At 39.3% G+C, this 15,383-nt stretch overlaps 1 protein-coding gene across 1 annotated transcript in view; it reads right to left on the bottom strand.

Annotated features, from left to right (window-relative positions):
• Positions 1-598: 598 nt before the first annotated feature.
• The window catches only part of LOC144576783 (ankyrin and armadillo repeat-containing protein-like), a 36,739-nt gene continuing 21,954 nt past the window's right edge, over positions 599-15,383 (bottom strand). The window contains exon 5 of the mRNA XM_078329071.1: positions 599-4,788. Coding sequence (XP_078185197.1) covers positions 4,643-4,788 — 146 coding nt within the window. The 3' untranslated portion in view covers positions 599-4,642. The remainder of the gene's footprint in view (positions 4,789-15,383) is intronic.

Raw genomic sequence — 15,383 nt, 5'->3', positions numbered from 1 at the left:
CACACAAAAAAAGCCCAGGTCCAGATGGGTTCACAGCCGAATTCTACCAGACACACAAGGAAGAGCTGGCACCATTTCTTCTAAAACTATTTCAAACAATCCAAAAAGAGGGAATCCTTCCAAAATCATTTTAGGAGACCAACATCATCCTGATACCAAAACCCGGCAGAGACCCAACGAGAAAAGAAAACTTCAGGCCAATATCCATGATGAACATAGATGCAAAAATCTTCAATAAAATATTGGCAAGCCGATTGCAACAGCAAATCAAAAAACTTATTCATCATGATCAAGTAGGATTCATCCCGGGGATGCAAGGCTGGTTCAACATACGCAAGTCTATCAACGTAATTCACCACATAAGCAGAACCAAAAACAAAAACCACATGATTATCTCAATTGACGCAGAGAAGGCATTTGACAAAATTCAACAGCCCTTTATGCTAAAAACCCTCAATAAACTCGGTATCGATGGAACGCATCTCAAAGTAATAAAAGCTATTTATGACAAACCAACAGCCAATATCATACTGAATGGGCAAAAACTGGAAGCATTCCCTTTGAAATCTGGCACTAGACAAGGATGCCCTCTTTCACCACTCCTATTCAATATAGTTCTGGAAGTTCTAGCCACAGCAATCAGGCAAGAAAAAGAAATAAAGGGTATTCAAATAGGAAAGGTGGAAGCCAAATTGTCTCTATTTGCAGACGACATGATAGTATACCTAGAAGACCCCATCACCTCAGCCCAAAAACTCCTGAAACTGATAAGCAACTTCAGCAAAGTCTCAGGATATAAAATCAATGTGCAAAAATCACAAGCATTCGTCTACACCATTAACAGACTTAAAGAAAGCCAAATCAAGAACGAACTGCCATTCGCAATTGCTACAAAGAGAATAAAATACCTTGGAATACAACTCACAAGGAACGTAAGAGACCTCTTCAAGGAGAACTACAAACCACTGCTCAACGAAATCAGAGAGGACACAAACAGATGGAGAAACATTCCATGTTCATGGTTAGGAAGAATTAATATCGTGAAAATGGCTATACTGCCCAAAGTAATTTACAGAATCAACGCTATCCCCATCAAGCTACCATCGACTTTCTTCACAGAACTGGAAAAAACCACCATGAACTTCATATGGAACCAAAGAGAGCCCGCATAGCCAAGTCAATTCTAAGCAAAAAGAACACAGCAGGGGGCTTCACACTACCAGATTTCAAACTATACTACAAGGCTACAGTAATCAATACAGCATGGTACTGGTACCAAAACAGAGATATAGACCAATGGAACAAAACAGAGGCACTGGAGGCAACACAACATACATACAACTATACAATCTTTGATAAACCTGACAAAAACAAGCAATGGGGCAAGGATTCCCTGTTCAACAAATGGTGTTGGGAAAACTGGCTAGCCATGTGCAGAAAGCAGAAACTGGACCCCTTCCTGACACCGTACACTATAATTAACTCCAGATGGATTAAAGACTTAAACATAAGACCTGGCACCATAAAAACCCTAGAAGAAAATCTAGACAAAACTATCCAGGACATAGGAGTAGGCAAGGACTTCATGACCAAAACACCAAAAGCATTGGCAACAAAAGCCAAAATAGACAAATGGGACCTAATGAAACTCCACAGCTTATAATTATAATTACTTAATATTATAGAAGTATTAATAATTTCTACTCCATTTTTATTTAAATGAAAAGAAAATATTATGGAGACCTAAATATAGAGGCAGCTACAAGAATCTAAGTAACTTCCATTATACAAGCAATAAAAATGATCTGCAAAATTTTAACCAATGTCATGCCTACAAAATTTGCCTTTTGTTTTGGATTACACAGTTATCTCCACAAAAGAATTTAATTTATATTAATTTGCAGCAAATTAATTATTGTTATTTTAAGCAAATTTATAAATTGATTATTCTCAGGTTTTATTTTATATTTGATAAATATTGATACATGTAAGCAAAATAAATTGAAGCTCTTTATTATCCTCAATAATTTTTTAAAATGTAAAGCTTTGGGAGGCTCAGGCGGGTGGATCACGAGGTCAAGAGATCGAGACCATCCTGGTCAACCTGGTGAAACCCCTTCTCTACTAAAAATACAAAAAGTTAGCTGGGCATGATGGTGCATGCCTGTAATCCCAGCTACTCAGGAGGCTGAGGCAGGAGAATTGTCTGAACCCAGGAGGCGGAGGTTGCGGTGAGCCAAGATTGCGCCATTGCACTCCAACCTGGGTAACAAGAGCGAAACTCTGTCTCAAAAAAGAAAGAAAGAAAGAAAGAAAGAAAGAAAGAAAGAAAGAAAGAAAGAAAGAAAGAAAGAAAGAAAGAAAGAAAGAGAAAAAATGTAAAGCATTTCTAGGACCAAAAAGCTTGAGAAACATTGCTAATGGGCATGCTTTGCATAATTAATAGATTAACTTCCAAGAAGGTGAAAACTGATACTTGGAGGTGAGTAAAAATATCTTATTCTTTTTATTTATGAAATACAACCATATGTAGAGTACATAAACAGAAACATCATATATCTGTGGTATTAAAATTTCATGCAGGATGGGAAATTGGGGAAAAAAATATTTAGAAGGCCCTTGATTGGGAGATGGTAATAGAAAAAACAAAATATGAACTCTACTTTAAGTTAAAATCTAAGTTTTAGAAAGGGGTAAAGAGTGTGCTCACTTAGCATCAGCATTAGTGTGGAAGAGTTCCACTCCACAGCCATTTTTGTCTTTGATTATAGCATCATTCATTCGCTTGGTTGGTCTTTGTATATGAGACTCTGTGATCAGATAATTACTATGTCTGATTGTCAGATCCATATCGGCCTGTCATGTCTTCCTCATCCTAACCTTCCAATTTCCTCAAGTGAATCAGTACATTCTCAGCCTTCCCATATCTTTCTTGGGGTTGAGAAGCAAAGGGGAAATAACTTGTTCTCCTGTACTACCAGGTCTTTCAATGTGTCTATCATCTGCTTCAAGTTTCTTCTCTTCCCCACACACTTCAAGCTGCCTTTCCTAATTTGCTTCTTCAATGCAATTGTGGCACAAAACCCATATGCAAAGATGCTGCCTCAAAAATTTCATAAAGGAATGGCTTGAAATGATTCTCTGCTCTTGGTTCTCCACGTCCTATAATCTGGTGGACAAATAAAGAAAATATGCTAACCGGTCTCAATTAATCAGTAACTTCTATTCTCTGGTTATAACATCTCCAATTTTCCTTCATTTTGCTCAGGAAAACTCTATGTAGACTTTGGCTGTGGAAATCTGACAAACCATCTATGAATGACAATGACTAGAAGTCACTGTATTCTTCACTACAACAGAATTGTAAAATAAACAAATATTGTAATGTACTGCATAAGGAAATGTCAGACAACAATGGAGTCCTTATGTGACAGTGGTCCAATAGATTATAATAGAGCTGAAAAATTCCCATTTCCTAATGAGGTCAAAGCCATCCTCCTGTTATTGTACCAATGCATTGCAAATCTGTTTATGCTGGTGTTAGCATAAACAAACCTACTGAGCATAAAACTTGCTGATGACAAGAAATGACTGTGTTACTGGCTTATGCATTTACTGTACTATGCTTTTATCATTATTTTAGAATGTATTCTTTCTACCTATACAAAATGAATTAACTGTAATACAGCCTCAGGCAGATCCTTCAGGATGTATTTCAGAAGAAGGCATTCTTATAGTAGCAGATTACAGCTTCATTAATATTATTAGCAATGAAGAACTTCCAGTGGGACAAGATGTAGAGGTGGGAGAGTGATATTGATTATCCTCAGCCTGGGTAGTCCTAAGCTAAGGTGTGTGTTTAGGACTTAAGCTAAGGTGTGTGTTTAGTCTTAAGCTAAGGTGTGTGTTTAATCTTTTTTACCAAAAGATTAAAATGTAAAAATAAATAAATTTTAAAATAGAAAACAGCTTATGAAATAAAGATACAGAGAAAGATTTTTTTTGTACAGCTGTACAAAGTATTTGTGTTTTAAGCTCAATATTACCACAAAAGAGTCAAAATGTTTTTTAAAAGTTTATAAAGTAAAAATGTTAAAGTAAGTTAATTTATTATTGAAGAAATAAAGATTGTTTATAAATTTAGTGTAGATTAAGTGTGCAGTATTTATAAAGTCTACAGTAGTATAATGTCCAAGGCCTTCACCATTCCCTCACTGACTCACCCTGAGTGACTTCCAATCCTGTGAGATCCATTTATGTTATGTGCCCTGTACAGGTGTGCCATTTAAACAAAATCTCTTATAGAGTATTTTTACTATACCTTTCCTTTGATTAGATGTGTTTGGATACACAAATACTTACCATTTTAGTATTACAGTTGCCTACAGCATTCAGAATAGTAACATAGTCTACAGGTTTATAGCCTAGGAGCAATAGGCTGTATCATGTGGCCTAGGTGTGTAGTGAGAAATACCATCCAGATCTGTGTAACTCTATGTTCACACAACAACAACCTAAGAATGCATTTCTCATAAGGTATCTCCACCTATAAATAAATACATAAATAAATGAAAATGTTAGTTTCACCTGTGTATGTCCTGATTTAGCAGGAAAATGTATCAATTTTATTAAATCTTAAGACTTAGGAACATGTAATTTTAACATTATGTGTGACAAAATGGGAAGCATGAATAAGTACTTCTGCTACAACAATATCCATCCTATGGTTCGCGCCAAGGGCAGCACTTGTCCAATGTTTCAGCTGTTCTTTGAACGTCTCAGTTACTTCTGTAGAAATTAGAGAATAAGAAATTTTTTTCAATTCAGTACAAGTAGAAACCTTGTACATTAGGATATGCTAGTCTATACTCTCATTAGCCATATAAACCTAGAAATACAGAAACAAATCATAGAATTGTGTTCTTTAAAGGAATACATTGGAACTACGAATGGGAAAAGTTGAGTACATTGATTTCTTTCCTTATTCTTGCTCTAATAATTTACACTGTTCATGTAAATTAGGAATTAATTTACATGTTCATGTAAATTAAAGTTTCTGGGTACTTTAATTTTTTCTGAGTTTTATATTTATTATTTCAATTTTTTAATCCCATTATTGCAACTTATAAAACCATCAAGTGACACACTACCATTTCATTATATAGAGGAGACAAAATTTCCTGTTTTAGAATTTACAATATTTTAGGAAAACATAATCTCTTTAGCATTCATAGCTTTTTAAAATTTGTAATAACCCATTATCCTCATTTTTTTATAAAAATTACAGAATACATATTTGTATCATCATGACTACAGTTAAAAAGTAAATTCTGCATGGAGAAGACTCAGTTATTTGTTGTTATATTAATGATTTTTCTTTAAAGCAGGAATTTAAGATCATATTACAACAGTCTATGGCTCTATAAATGATATTCAGTTTATTTTAATTAAAGGACCCAGTTCTAATTACTAGCTTCCAAAAAGAAACAATATTGAAATGTGATATTTTTAGTAAGACCTTTTATAGACAAGTAATTAGAATCTATAACATCATTTTATGTCATGTGAAAAACGATCTTTTGTGAGACAAATTGTTAATAGAATGAAGAGAACACAGTCATCCAATTAACAGAATGAGAGAGAACATAGTCTTCTGATTAATTTATCTTTCACTTTCAGCTTACAGATTATAGAAGACAACAAGCATTCAGAAATTTGTAGAAAGCAGAAGTATATGGGTCAATGAGTTTCTAAGTCATTACTAAGAACAGTTAAGCTTGAAAAATGAAAATGGACATATTTATCACTTTTTAGAGTACACCAAAAAAAAGACTGCAGAAAGAGATAAATTGGGGACAATTTCAGTAGAAAGTCAGTCTTTAATGTAGAAAATAATAACATTTAGCACATAGGGACTGTCATAGATAATCTACAGAAAACTAGTGTAAGAAATGCTTTGTATATTTTCCTATGAGTCTTTACAAAAACCTAAATCCTATTAGGTCGACCTGATTTTATCAACTGCAGTGTAACTAAAGAAAGTGTTTGCCTAATCAATTTTATTTTAACCTTGCTTTCTGATGTAATGCTGGGTTAATGGAAAGATGGTGCTTTGCAATGAAAGCTGCAAAAAGAGAAGGTCTTGAAGAATTGTGATGTGTCAGTGTATCTCTAGTCCTTTCTCAGAAAAAGCACACTCTGATAAAATGGATGCTGAATTCCAATTCCCTTGGGATAAATAGAGAGTTGGCATTTTAGGTCATTATTCTTCTTGACTTGTTACTTGCTAATCAAACACCTTTCTGGCATTAATTTGGCCAGCTGAAATGGACATTATACAAAATAGTATGTAATGACCAGAAAACATTTTATCTTATGCCTAGTAATATTCTGATATATTTTTTAATATTCTTCTTTATTTTGTTTTTTCCTTTTGTCTTGTTTGCATCCAGTTTTAAAAACCAATTTAAAGGTATTTTTCACTGTCACAATTCTGCACAAGGGGACTATTATTGTGATACTTTATTATTAATTTGTAGAATTAGATGATTAATCTTACCACATAATGATAGGCACTGGAAAAAAATATCTTTTTTAGATTGGATTTACTAATATTTTACCTAATTGCTATGATAATTGATTCTGATGGAAGTTCTCCATGTTTCTCTTTTAAAACCCAGTAAGATATCTGATAACTTTTTTCAGCTTAACACGATGCCTGGGCATCATGTGATTTTTGATTCCCAGATTTCTTTAAAATCAAACTTTGGAAAAATGATACAGTCAATTTGGGCTTGATAGTTTTCTCTTATGTCATAATAAAGTGAAAGCACAAAATTGGAATTAAATTTGGTATTTCATATTCTTGAACACATATATAACATTTATATTTTGTTTAGTTTCTTTTCAACCTTTATTTTAAATTTGGGAGGTTTGTTACATGGGTAGATTGCATGTGCCAGGGCCCTGAAGTACAGATAATTTAGTCATTGGGTCATCAGCATAGTATCTGGTAGGTAGTTTTTCAATCCTCCTTCTCCTCTCACCCTTTACTCTCAAGTAGGCCCCATTGTTTCTTGTTTCCACCTTTGTGTTCATGTATGCTCAATGTTTAGCTCTCATTGATAAGTGAGAACATGCAGTATTTGTTTCTCTGTTTCTGTGTTAATTTGCTTAGAATAATGGCCCCCAACTCCATCTGTATTTCTGCAGAAGACATGACTTTGTTCTTTTCTATGGCTGTGTAATATTCTGTGTTGTATTCATATCATATTTTCTTTTTCCAATCTACCATTGATGAGCATCTAGATTGATTTCACGTCTTTACTATTGTGAATAGTGCTGTGATAAACATACAAATGCATGTGTCTTTATGGTAGAATGATTTATATTCCTGTGAGCATATACCCAGTGCCTCTGTTTTCTTCCATTGGTCTATATCTCTGTTTTGGTACCAGTACCATGCTGTTTTGATTACTGTAGCCTTGTAGTATAGTTTGAAATCCGGTAGTGTGATGCCCCCCGCTGTGTTCTTTTTGCTTAGATTTGACTTGGCTATGCGGGCTCTCTTTGGTTCCATATGAAGTTCATGGTTGTTTTTTCCAGTTCTGTAAAGAAAGTCAGTGGTAGCTTGATGGGGATAGCGTTGATTCTGTAAATTACTTTGGGCAGTATAGCCATTTTCACGATATTAATTCTTCCTAAACATGAACATGGAATGTTTCTCCATCTGTTTGTGTCCTCTCTGATTTCGTTGAGCAGTGGTTTGTAGTTCTCCTTGTAGAGATCTCTTACGTTCCTTGTGAGTTGTATTCCAAGGTATTTTATTCTTTTTGTAGCAATTGAGAATGGCAGTTCGCTCTTGATTTGGCTTTCCTTAAGTCTGTTGTTGGTGTAGACGAATGCTTGTGATTTTTGCACATTGATTTTATATCCTGAGACTTTGCTGAAGTTGCTTATCAGTTTCAGGAGTTTTTGGGCTGAGGTGATGGGGTCTTCTAGGTATACTATCATGTCGTCTGCAAATAGAGACAATTTCGCTTCCACCTTTCCTATTTGAATACCCTTTATTTCTTTTTCTTGCCTGATTGCTGTGGCTAGAACTTCCAGAACTATATTGAATAGGAGTGGTGAAAGAGGGCATCCTTGTCTAGTGCCAGATTTCAAAGGGAATGCTTCCAGTTTTTGCCCATTCAGTATGATATTGGCTGTTGGTTTTTCATAAATAGCTTTTATTACTTTGAGATACGTTCCATCGATACCGAGTTTATTGAGGGTTTTTAGCATAAAGGGCTGTTGAATTTTGTCAAATGCCTTCTCTGCGTCGATTGAGATAATCATGTGGTTTTAGTTTTTGGTTCTGTTTATGTGGTGAATTACGTTGATAGACTTGCGTATGTTGAACCAGCCTTGCATCCCCGGGATGAATCCTACTTGATCATGATGAATAAGTTTTTTGATTTGCTGTTGCAATCGGCTTGCCAATATTTTATTGAAGATTTTTGCATCTATGTTCATCATGGATATTGGCCTGAAGTTTTCTTTTCTCGTTGGGTCTCTGCCGGGTTTTGGTATCAGGATGATGTTGGTCTCCTAAAATGATTTGGGAAGGATTCCCTCTTTTTGGATTGTTTGAAATAGTTTTAGAAGGAATGGTACCAGCTCCTCCTTGTGTGTCTGGTAGAATTCGGCTGTGAACCCGTCTGGACCTGGGCTTTTTTTGTGAGGTAGGCTGTTAATTGCTGCCTCAACTTCAGACCTTGTTATTGGTCTATTCATAGTTTCAGCTTCGTCCTGGTTTAGGCTTGGGAGGACACAGGAATCCAGGAATTTGTCCATTTCTTCCCGGTTTACTAGTTTATGCACATAGAGTTGTTTGTAATATTCTCTGATGATGGTTTGAATTTCTGTGGAATCTGTGGTGATTTCCCCTTTATCATTTTTTATTGCATCTATTTGGTTGTTCTCTCTTTTCTTTTTAATCAATCTGGCTAGTGGTCTGTCTATTTTGTTGATCTTTTCAAAAAACCAGCTCTTGGATTTATTGATTTTTTGAAGGGTTTTTCGTGTCTCAATCTCCTTCAGCTCAGCTCTGATCTTAGTTATTTCTTGTCTTCTGCTGGGTTTTGAGTTTTTTTGATCTTGCTCCTCTAGCTCTTTCAATTTTGACGATAGGGTGTCAATTTTGGATCTCTCCATTCTCCTCATATGGGCACTTATTGCTATATACTTTCCTCTAGAGACTGCTTTAAATGTGTCCCAAGGTTCTGGCACGCTGTGTCTTCGTTCTCATTGGTTTCGAAGAACTTCTTTATTTCTGTCTTCATTTCGTTGTTTACCCAGTCAACATTTAAGAGCCAGTTGTTCAGTTTCCATGAAGCTGTGCGGTTCTGGGTGGGTTTCTGAATTCTGAGTTCTAACTTGATTGCACTATGGTCTGAGAGGCTGTTTGTTATAATTTCAGTTGTTTTGCATTTGTTGAGCAGTGCTTTACTTCCAATTATGTGGTCAATTTTAGAGTAGGTGTGATGTGGTGCTGAGAAGAATGTGTATTCTGTGGATTTGGGGTGGAGAGTTCTGTAAATGTCCACCAGGTTTGCTTGCTCCAGGTCTGAGTTCAAGCCCTGAATATCCTTGTTGATTTTCTGTCTGGTTGATCTGTCTAGTATTGACAGTGGAGTGTGAAAGTCTCCCACTATTATTGTGTGGGAGTCTAAGTCCTTTTGTAAGTCATTAAGAACTTGCCTTATGTATCTGGGTGCTCCTGCATTGGGTCCATATATGTTTAGGATCGTTAGCTCTTCTTGTTGTATTGATCCTTTTACCATTATGTAATGGCCTTCTTTGTCTCTTTTGATCTTTGTTGCTTTAAAGTCTATTTTATCAGAGATGAGAATTGCAACTCCTGCTTTTTTTTGCTTTCCATTAACTTGGTAAATCTTCCTCCATCCCTTTATTTTGAGCCTTTGTGTATCCTTGCATGTGAGATGGGTTTCCTGGATACAGCACACTGATGGGTTTTGGATTTTTATCCAATTTGCCAGTCTGTGTCTTTTGATTGGTGCATTTAGTCCATTTACATTTAGGGATAATATTGTTATGTGTGAATTTGATACTGCCATTTTGATGCTAAGTGGCTGTTTTGCCTGTTAGTTGTTGTAGATTCTTCGTTATGTTGAAGCTCTTTAGCATTCAGTGTGATTTTGGAATGGCTGGTACTGGTTGATCCTTTCTATGTGTAGTGCCTTTTTTAGGAGCTCTTGTAAAGCAGGCCTGGTGGTGACAAAATCTCTAAGTACTTGCTTGTTCGCAAAGGATTTTATTTTTCCGTCACTTCTGAAGCTCAGTTTGGCTGGATATGAAATTCTGGGTTGAAAGTTCTTTTCTTTAAGAATGTTGAATATTGGCCCCCACTCTCTTCTGGCTTGTAGTGTTTCTGCCGAGAGATCTGCTGTGAGTCTGATGGGCTTCCCTTTGTGGGTGACCCGAACTTTCTCTCTGGCTGCCCTTAGTATTCTCTCCTTTATTTCAACCCTGTTGAATCTGACGATTATGTGCCTTGGGGTTGCTCTTCTTGCGGAATATCTTTGTGGTGTTCTCTGTATTTCCTGCAACTGAGTGTTGGCCTGTCTTGCTAGGTGGGGGAAATTTTCCTGGATGATGTCCTGAAGAGTATTTTCCAGCTGGGATTCATTCTCTTCGTCCCCTTCTGGTACACCTATCAAACGTAGGTTAGGTCTTTTCACATAGTCCCACATTTCTTGGAGACTTTGTTCATTCCTTTTTGCGCTTTTTTCTCTGATCTTGGTTTCTCGTCTTATTTCATTGAGTTGGTCTTCGACTTCAGATATTCTTTCTTCTGCTTGGTCTATTCGGCTATTGAAACTTGTGTTTGCTTCACAAAGTTCTTGTATTGTGTTTTTCAGCTCCTTTAATTCATTCATATTCCTCTCTAAGTTATCCATTCTTGTTATCATTTCCTCGAATCTTTTTTCAAATCTTTTTTCAAGGTTCTTAGTTTCTTTGCATTGATTTAATACATGATCTTTTAGCTCACAAAAGTTTCTCATTATCCATCTTCTGAAGTCTAATTCCGTCATTTCGTCACAGTCATTCTCCGTCCAGCTTTGTTCCCTTGCTGGTGAGGTGTTTTGGTCCTTTCTAGGAGGCGAGGTGTTCTGGTTTCGGGTGTTTTCCTCCTTTTTGCGCTGGTTTCTTCCCATCTTTGTGGATTTGTCCGCTGGTCGTCTGCGTAGTTGCTGATTTTTCGATTGGGTCTCTGAGTGGACACCCAGAATGTTGATGATGAAGTATTTCTGTTGCTTGGTTTTCCTTCTACCAGTCTAGCCCCTTCGCTGTACGACTGCTGAGGTCCGCTCCAGACCTTGCTTGTCTGGGGTGCACCTCTAGCTGCTGTGGCACAGCGAGGGATGCTACCAGTTTCTTTTTCTGCTATCTTTGTTCCAGGATGATGCCTGCCTAATGTCAGTCTTTTGGATATAGAGGGGTCAGGGAGCTGCTTGAGGAGACAGTTTGTACTTTATAGGGTTTTAATTGCTGAGCTGTGTACTCTGTTGTTCCTTCAGGGCTGTTAGGCTGCTATGTTTGATTCTGCTGCAACAGAGCTCATTAAAAAACCCTTTTTTTTTCTCAAATGTTCTGTATTGAGGGGTTTGGGCTTTATTTTTGGATGTTCGATGAGGTGTCCTGCCCAGCTAGAAGGCAGACTAGCCACTGTTTGGTTGCCAGGCTCTGCCCTGCTGTTGTGTGATTCGCCCTGTTCCTGCAGGCTCTGCTGTGGTCTCCGCCACGCCCTGCGGCGGAGTCTCTTCGTTGTAGCGTGTTGCCTCGGCAACGGCAGGCTGCGTCAGCAGTGGGCGTGTATCTCAGTTGGGGCGGGTTGCCTCGGCAACAGCTGGCTGCCTCAGCAGTGGGCGTGTACCTCAGTTGGGGCGGGTTGCCTGGGTAGTGGTGGACGCCCCTCCCCCACAGAGCATCTCGGGCCGTCTGCTTGGGATAATTTGAAATCGCGGTTTTGTTCGTCCCACTGGGTATCCCAAACGATCTGTCCCTGCAATCCCCTGGGCTGAGCGACTGTGCAAGTCTTGTTCAGTCTCAAGTCCAGCCCTCTCAAGTCTCAGGTTGCCGGTTCAACAGGGCACCCGGACAAGTGCGCCCTGTGGGGATTGCTGGGTAGGGCCGGCCGCCGCCGCCCCAGCTGCCGGCTTCGCCAGGCAGACCTACTGCCTGGCGTCCCATGTCTTTTTATACTTAGGAGTTTTCCCGTACTGTGGGCAACAAAGATCAGTCTGGAAATGCAGCACTGACTCACCGTTTGCGGATTCAACGCGGGCTCCAATCCTGGGTTGTTCTCACCGAAAGTTCTTTTCTTTAAGGATGTTGAATATTGGCCCCCACTCTCTTCTGGCTTGTAGTGTTTCTGCCGAGAGATCTGCTGTGAGTCTGATGGGCTTCCCTTTGTGGGTGACCCGACCTTTCTCTCTGGCTGCCCTTAGTATTCTCTCCTTTATTTCAACCCTATTGAATCTGACAATTATGTGCCTTGGGGTTGCTCTTCTTGCGGAATATCTTTGTGGTGTTCTCTGTATTTCCTGCAATTGAGTGTTGGCCTGTCTTGCTAGGTGGGGGAAATTTTCCTGGATGATGTCCTGAAGAGTATTTTCCAGCTTGTATTCATTCTCTTCGTTCCCTTCTGGTACACCTATCAAACGTAAGTTAGGTCTTTTCACATAGTCCCACATTTCTTGGAGACTTTGTTCATTCCTTTTTGCGCTTTTTTCTCTAGTCTTGGTTTCTCGTTTTATTTCATTGAGTTGGTCTTCGACTTCAGATATTCTTTCTTCTGCTTGGTCAATTCGGCTATTGAAACTTGTGCATGCTTCACGAAGTTCTCGTATTGTGTTTTTCAGCTCCTTTAATTCATTCATATTCCTCTCTAAGTTATCCATTCTTGTTATCATTTCCTCGAGTCTTTTTTCAAATCTTTTTTCAAGGTTCTTAGTTTCTTTGCATTGATTTAATACATGATCTTTTAGCTCACAAAAGTTTCTCATTATCCATCTTCTGAAGTCTAATTCCGTCATTTCGTCACAGTCATTCTCCGTCCAGCTTTGTTCCCTTGCTGGTGAGGAGTTTTGGTCCTTTCTAGGAGGCGAGGTGTTCTGGTTTCGGGTGTTTTCCTCCTTTTTGCGCTGGTTTCTTCCCATCTTTGTGGATTTGTCTGCTGGTCGTCTGCGTAGTTGCTGACTTTTCGATTGGGTCTCTGAGTGGACACCCAGAATGTTGATGATGAAGTATTTCTGTTGCTTGGTTTTCCTTCTACCAGTCTAGCCCCTTTGCTGTACGACTGCTGAGGTCTGCTCCAGACCCTGCTTGTCTGGGGTGCACCTCTAGCAGCTGTGGCACAGCGAGGGATGCTACCAGTTTCTTTTTCTGCTATCTTTGTCCCAGGATGATGCCTGCCTAATGTCAGTCTTTTGGATATAGAGGGGTCAGGGAGCTGCTTGAGGACACAGTTTGTACTTTATAGGCGCTCAATTGCTGAGCTGTGAGCTCTGTTGTTCATTCAGGGCTGTTAGGCTGCTATGTTTGATTCTGCTGCAACAGAGCTCATTTAGAAAACCCTTTTTTTCTCAAATGCTCTGTGTTGAGGGGTTTGGGCTTTATTTTTGGATGTCCGTTGAGGTCCTGCCCAGCTAGGACGCAGACTAGCCACTGTTTGCCTGCCGAGGCTCTGCCCTGCTGTTGTGAGGCTTGCCCTGGCTCTGTTGTTCTGCTGTTCTCCGCCATGCCCTGCAGCAGAGTCTCTCTGTTGTAGCGGGTTGCCTCGGCAACGGCAGGCTTTGTCAGCAGTGGGCGTGTATCTCAGTAGGGACGGGTTGCCTCGGAAACGGCTGGCTGTGTCAGCAATTGGCGTGTATCTCAGTTGGGGCGGGTTGCCTCTGTAATGGTGGCCGCCCCTCCCCCTCAGAGCGTCTCGGGCCGTCTGCATGGGGCTTGTTTGAAATCGCGGTTTTGTTCGTCCCACTGGGCCAACCCTAACGCTCTGTTCCTGCAATCCCCTGGGCTGGCCCACTGTCCACGTCTAGCTCAGTCTCAAGTCCAGCCCTCTCACGTCTCCGGTTGCCAGTTAAATGGGGCACCTGGACGAGTGCGCCCTGTGGGGAGCGCTGGGTAGGGCCAGCCGCCGCCACCCCGGCTGCCGGCTTCGCCAGGCGGAATATCTGCCTGGCGTCCCGTGTCTCCTCTTCACTTGGGAATTTCCCCGTTCCGTGGGCAACAAAGATCAGTCTGGAAATGCAGCTCAGACTCACCTCTCCGCAGACACAACGAGAACTCCAATCCTGGGTTGTTCTCACAGCGCCATCTTGAGTCCTCTCCTGACACCATCTTTTTTTCCAGGAATATTTTGTTATTATAAGGTACCTGTACTGCCTGTGACATGGCTTAGTGTTATTTGAAGGTAGACTTGGAATAATTGTAAATGCATGTTATAAAGTCTAGGGCTATCACTAACAAAAATTTAGAAAGAAGTATAATGAATATGCTAAGAAGAAAACCATAAAAAGGAAAAAGAAGCTGATAAGCTGGCTAAGGAGCATTAATCATGAGAGGTCCTTGTGGCAAACTAAGCACGTGTCCTCTGTACTGTCCCTCTCCTTGCCCCTAATCTGGAAAGCTTCAGTTTTCTATGTAGACTACATAAGAGCCTTGGTTGAAGACATGTTCTGTCTGAAGAGTATTTAAGGCTTCCCATAAAATGTACAGCCCTCAAGAAAAATTTCTTGAACACCTATAAAGGCCAAGCATTTTTCTGGGTGCTAGGGAACTGTGGCTAACAAAATAGAGCAAATTCTTGTCCTTTTTAAGCTTATATTCAAGTGAGGGAGACTAACTAAATAAATAAATACATTTATATAAGGTAGGCCTAAGTGATACTTAGAAAAGAAAAAAAGAGGCTGGGTGTAGTGGCTCACACCTGTAATCCCAGCACTTTGGGAGGCTGTGTTGGAGGATTATAAGATCAGGAGATTGAGACCATCCTGGCTAACACAGTGAAAACCCATCTCTACTAAAAATACAAAGAAATTAGCCAGGTGTGGTGGCACACACCTATATTCCCAGCTACTAGTGAAGCTGAGGCAGAAGAATCATTTGAACCTGGGAGCCAAAGGTTGCAGCGAGCTGAGATTGTACCACTGTACTCCAGCCTGGACAACAGAACGAGACTTTGTCAAAAAAAAAAAAGAAAGAAAGAAAGAGAGAGAGAGAGCAAAAGAAAGAAAGAAGAAAAGAAAGAAAGAAAAGAAAAGAAACAGAGAGAAAAGAAAAGAAAGAGAGCAATAATGTAGGAGGCACACCAT

Source organism: Callithrix jacchus, chromosome 6, assembly GCF_049354715.1.
Source record: "Callithrix jacchus isolate 240 chromosome 6, calJac240_pri, whole genome shotgun sequence".
In the NCBI taxonomy this organism is placed as follows: Eukaryota; Metazoa; Chordata; class Mammalia; order Primates; family Cebidae; genus Callithrix; species Callithrix jacchus.
The sequence above is the reverse complement of the archived record's forward strand: the minus strand, read 5'-3'. Positions and strand labels throughout refer to the sequence as shown.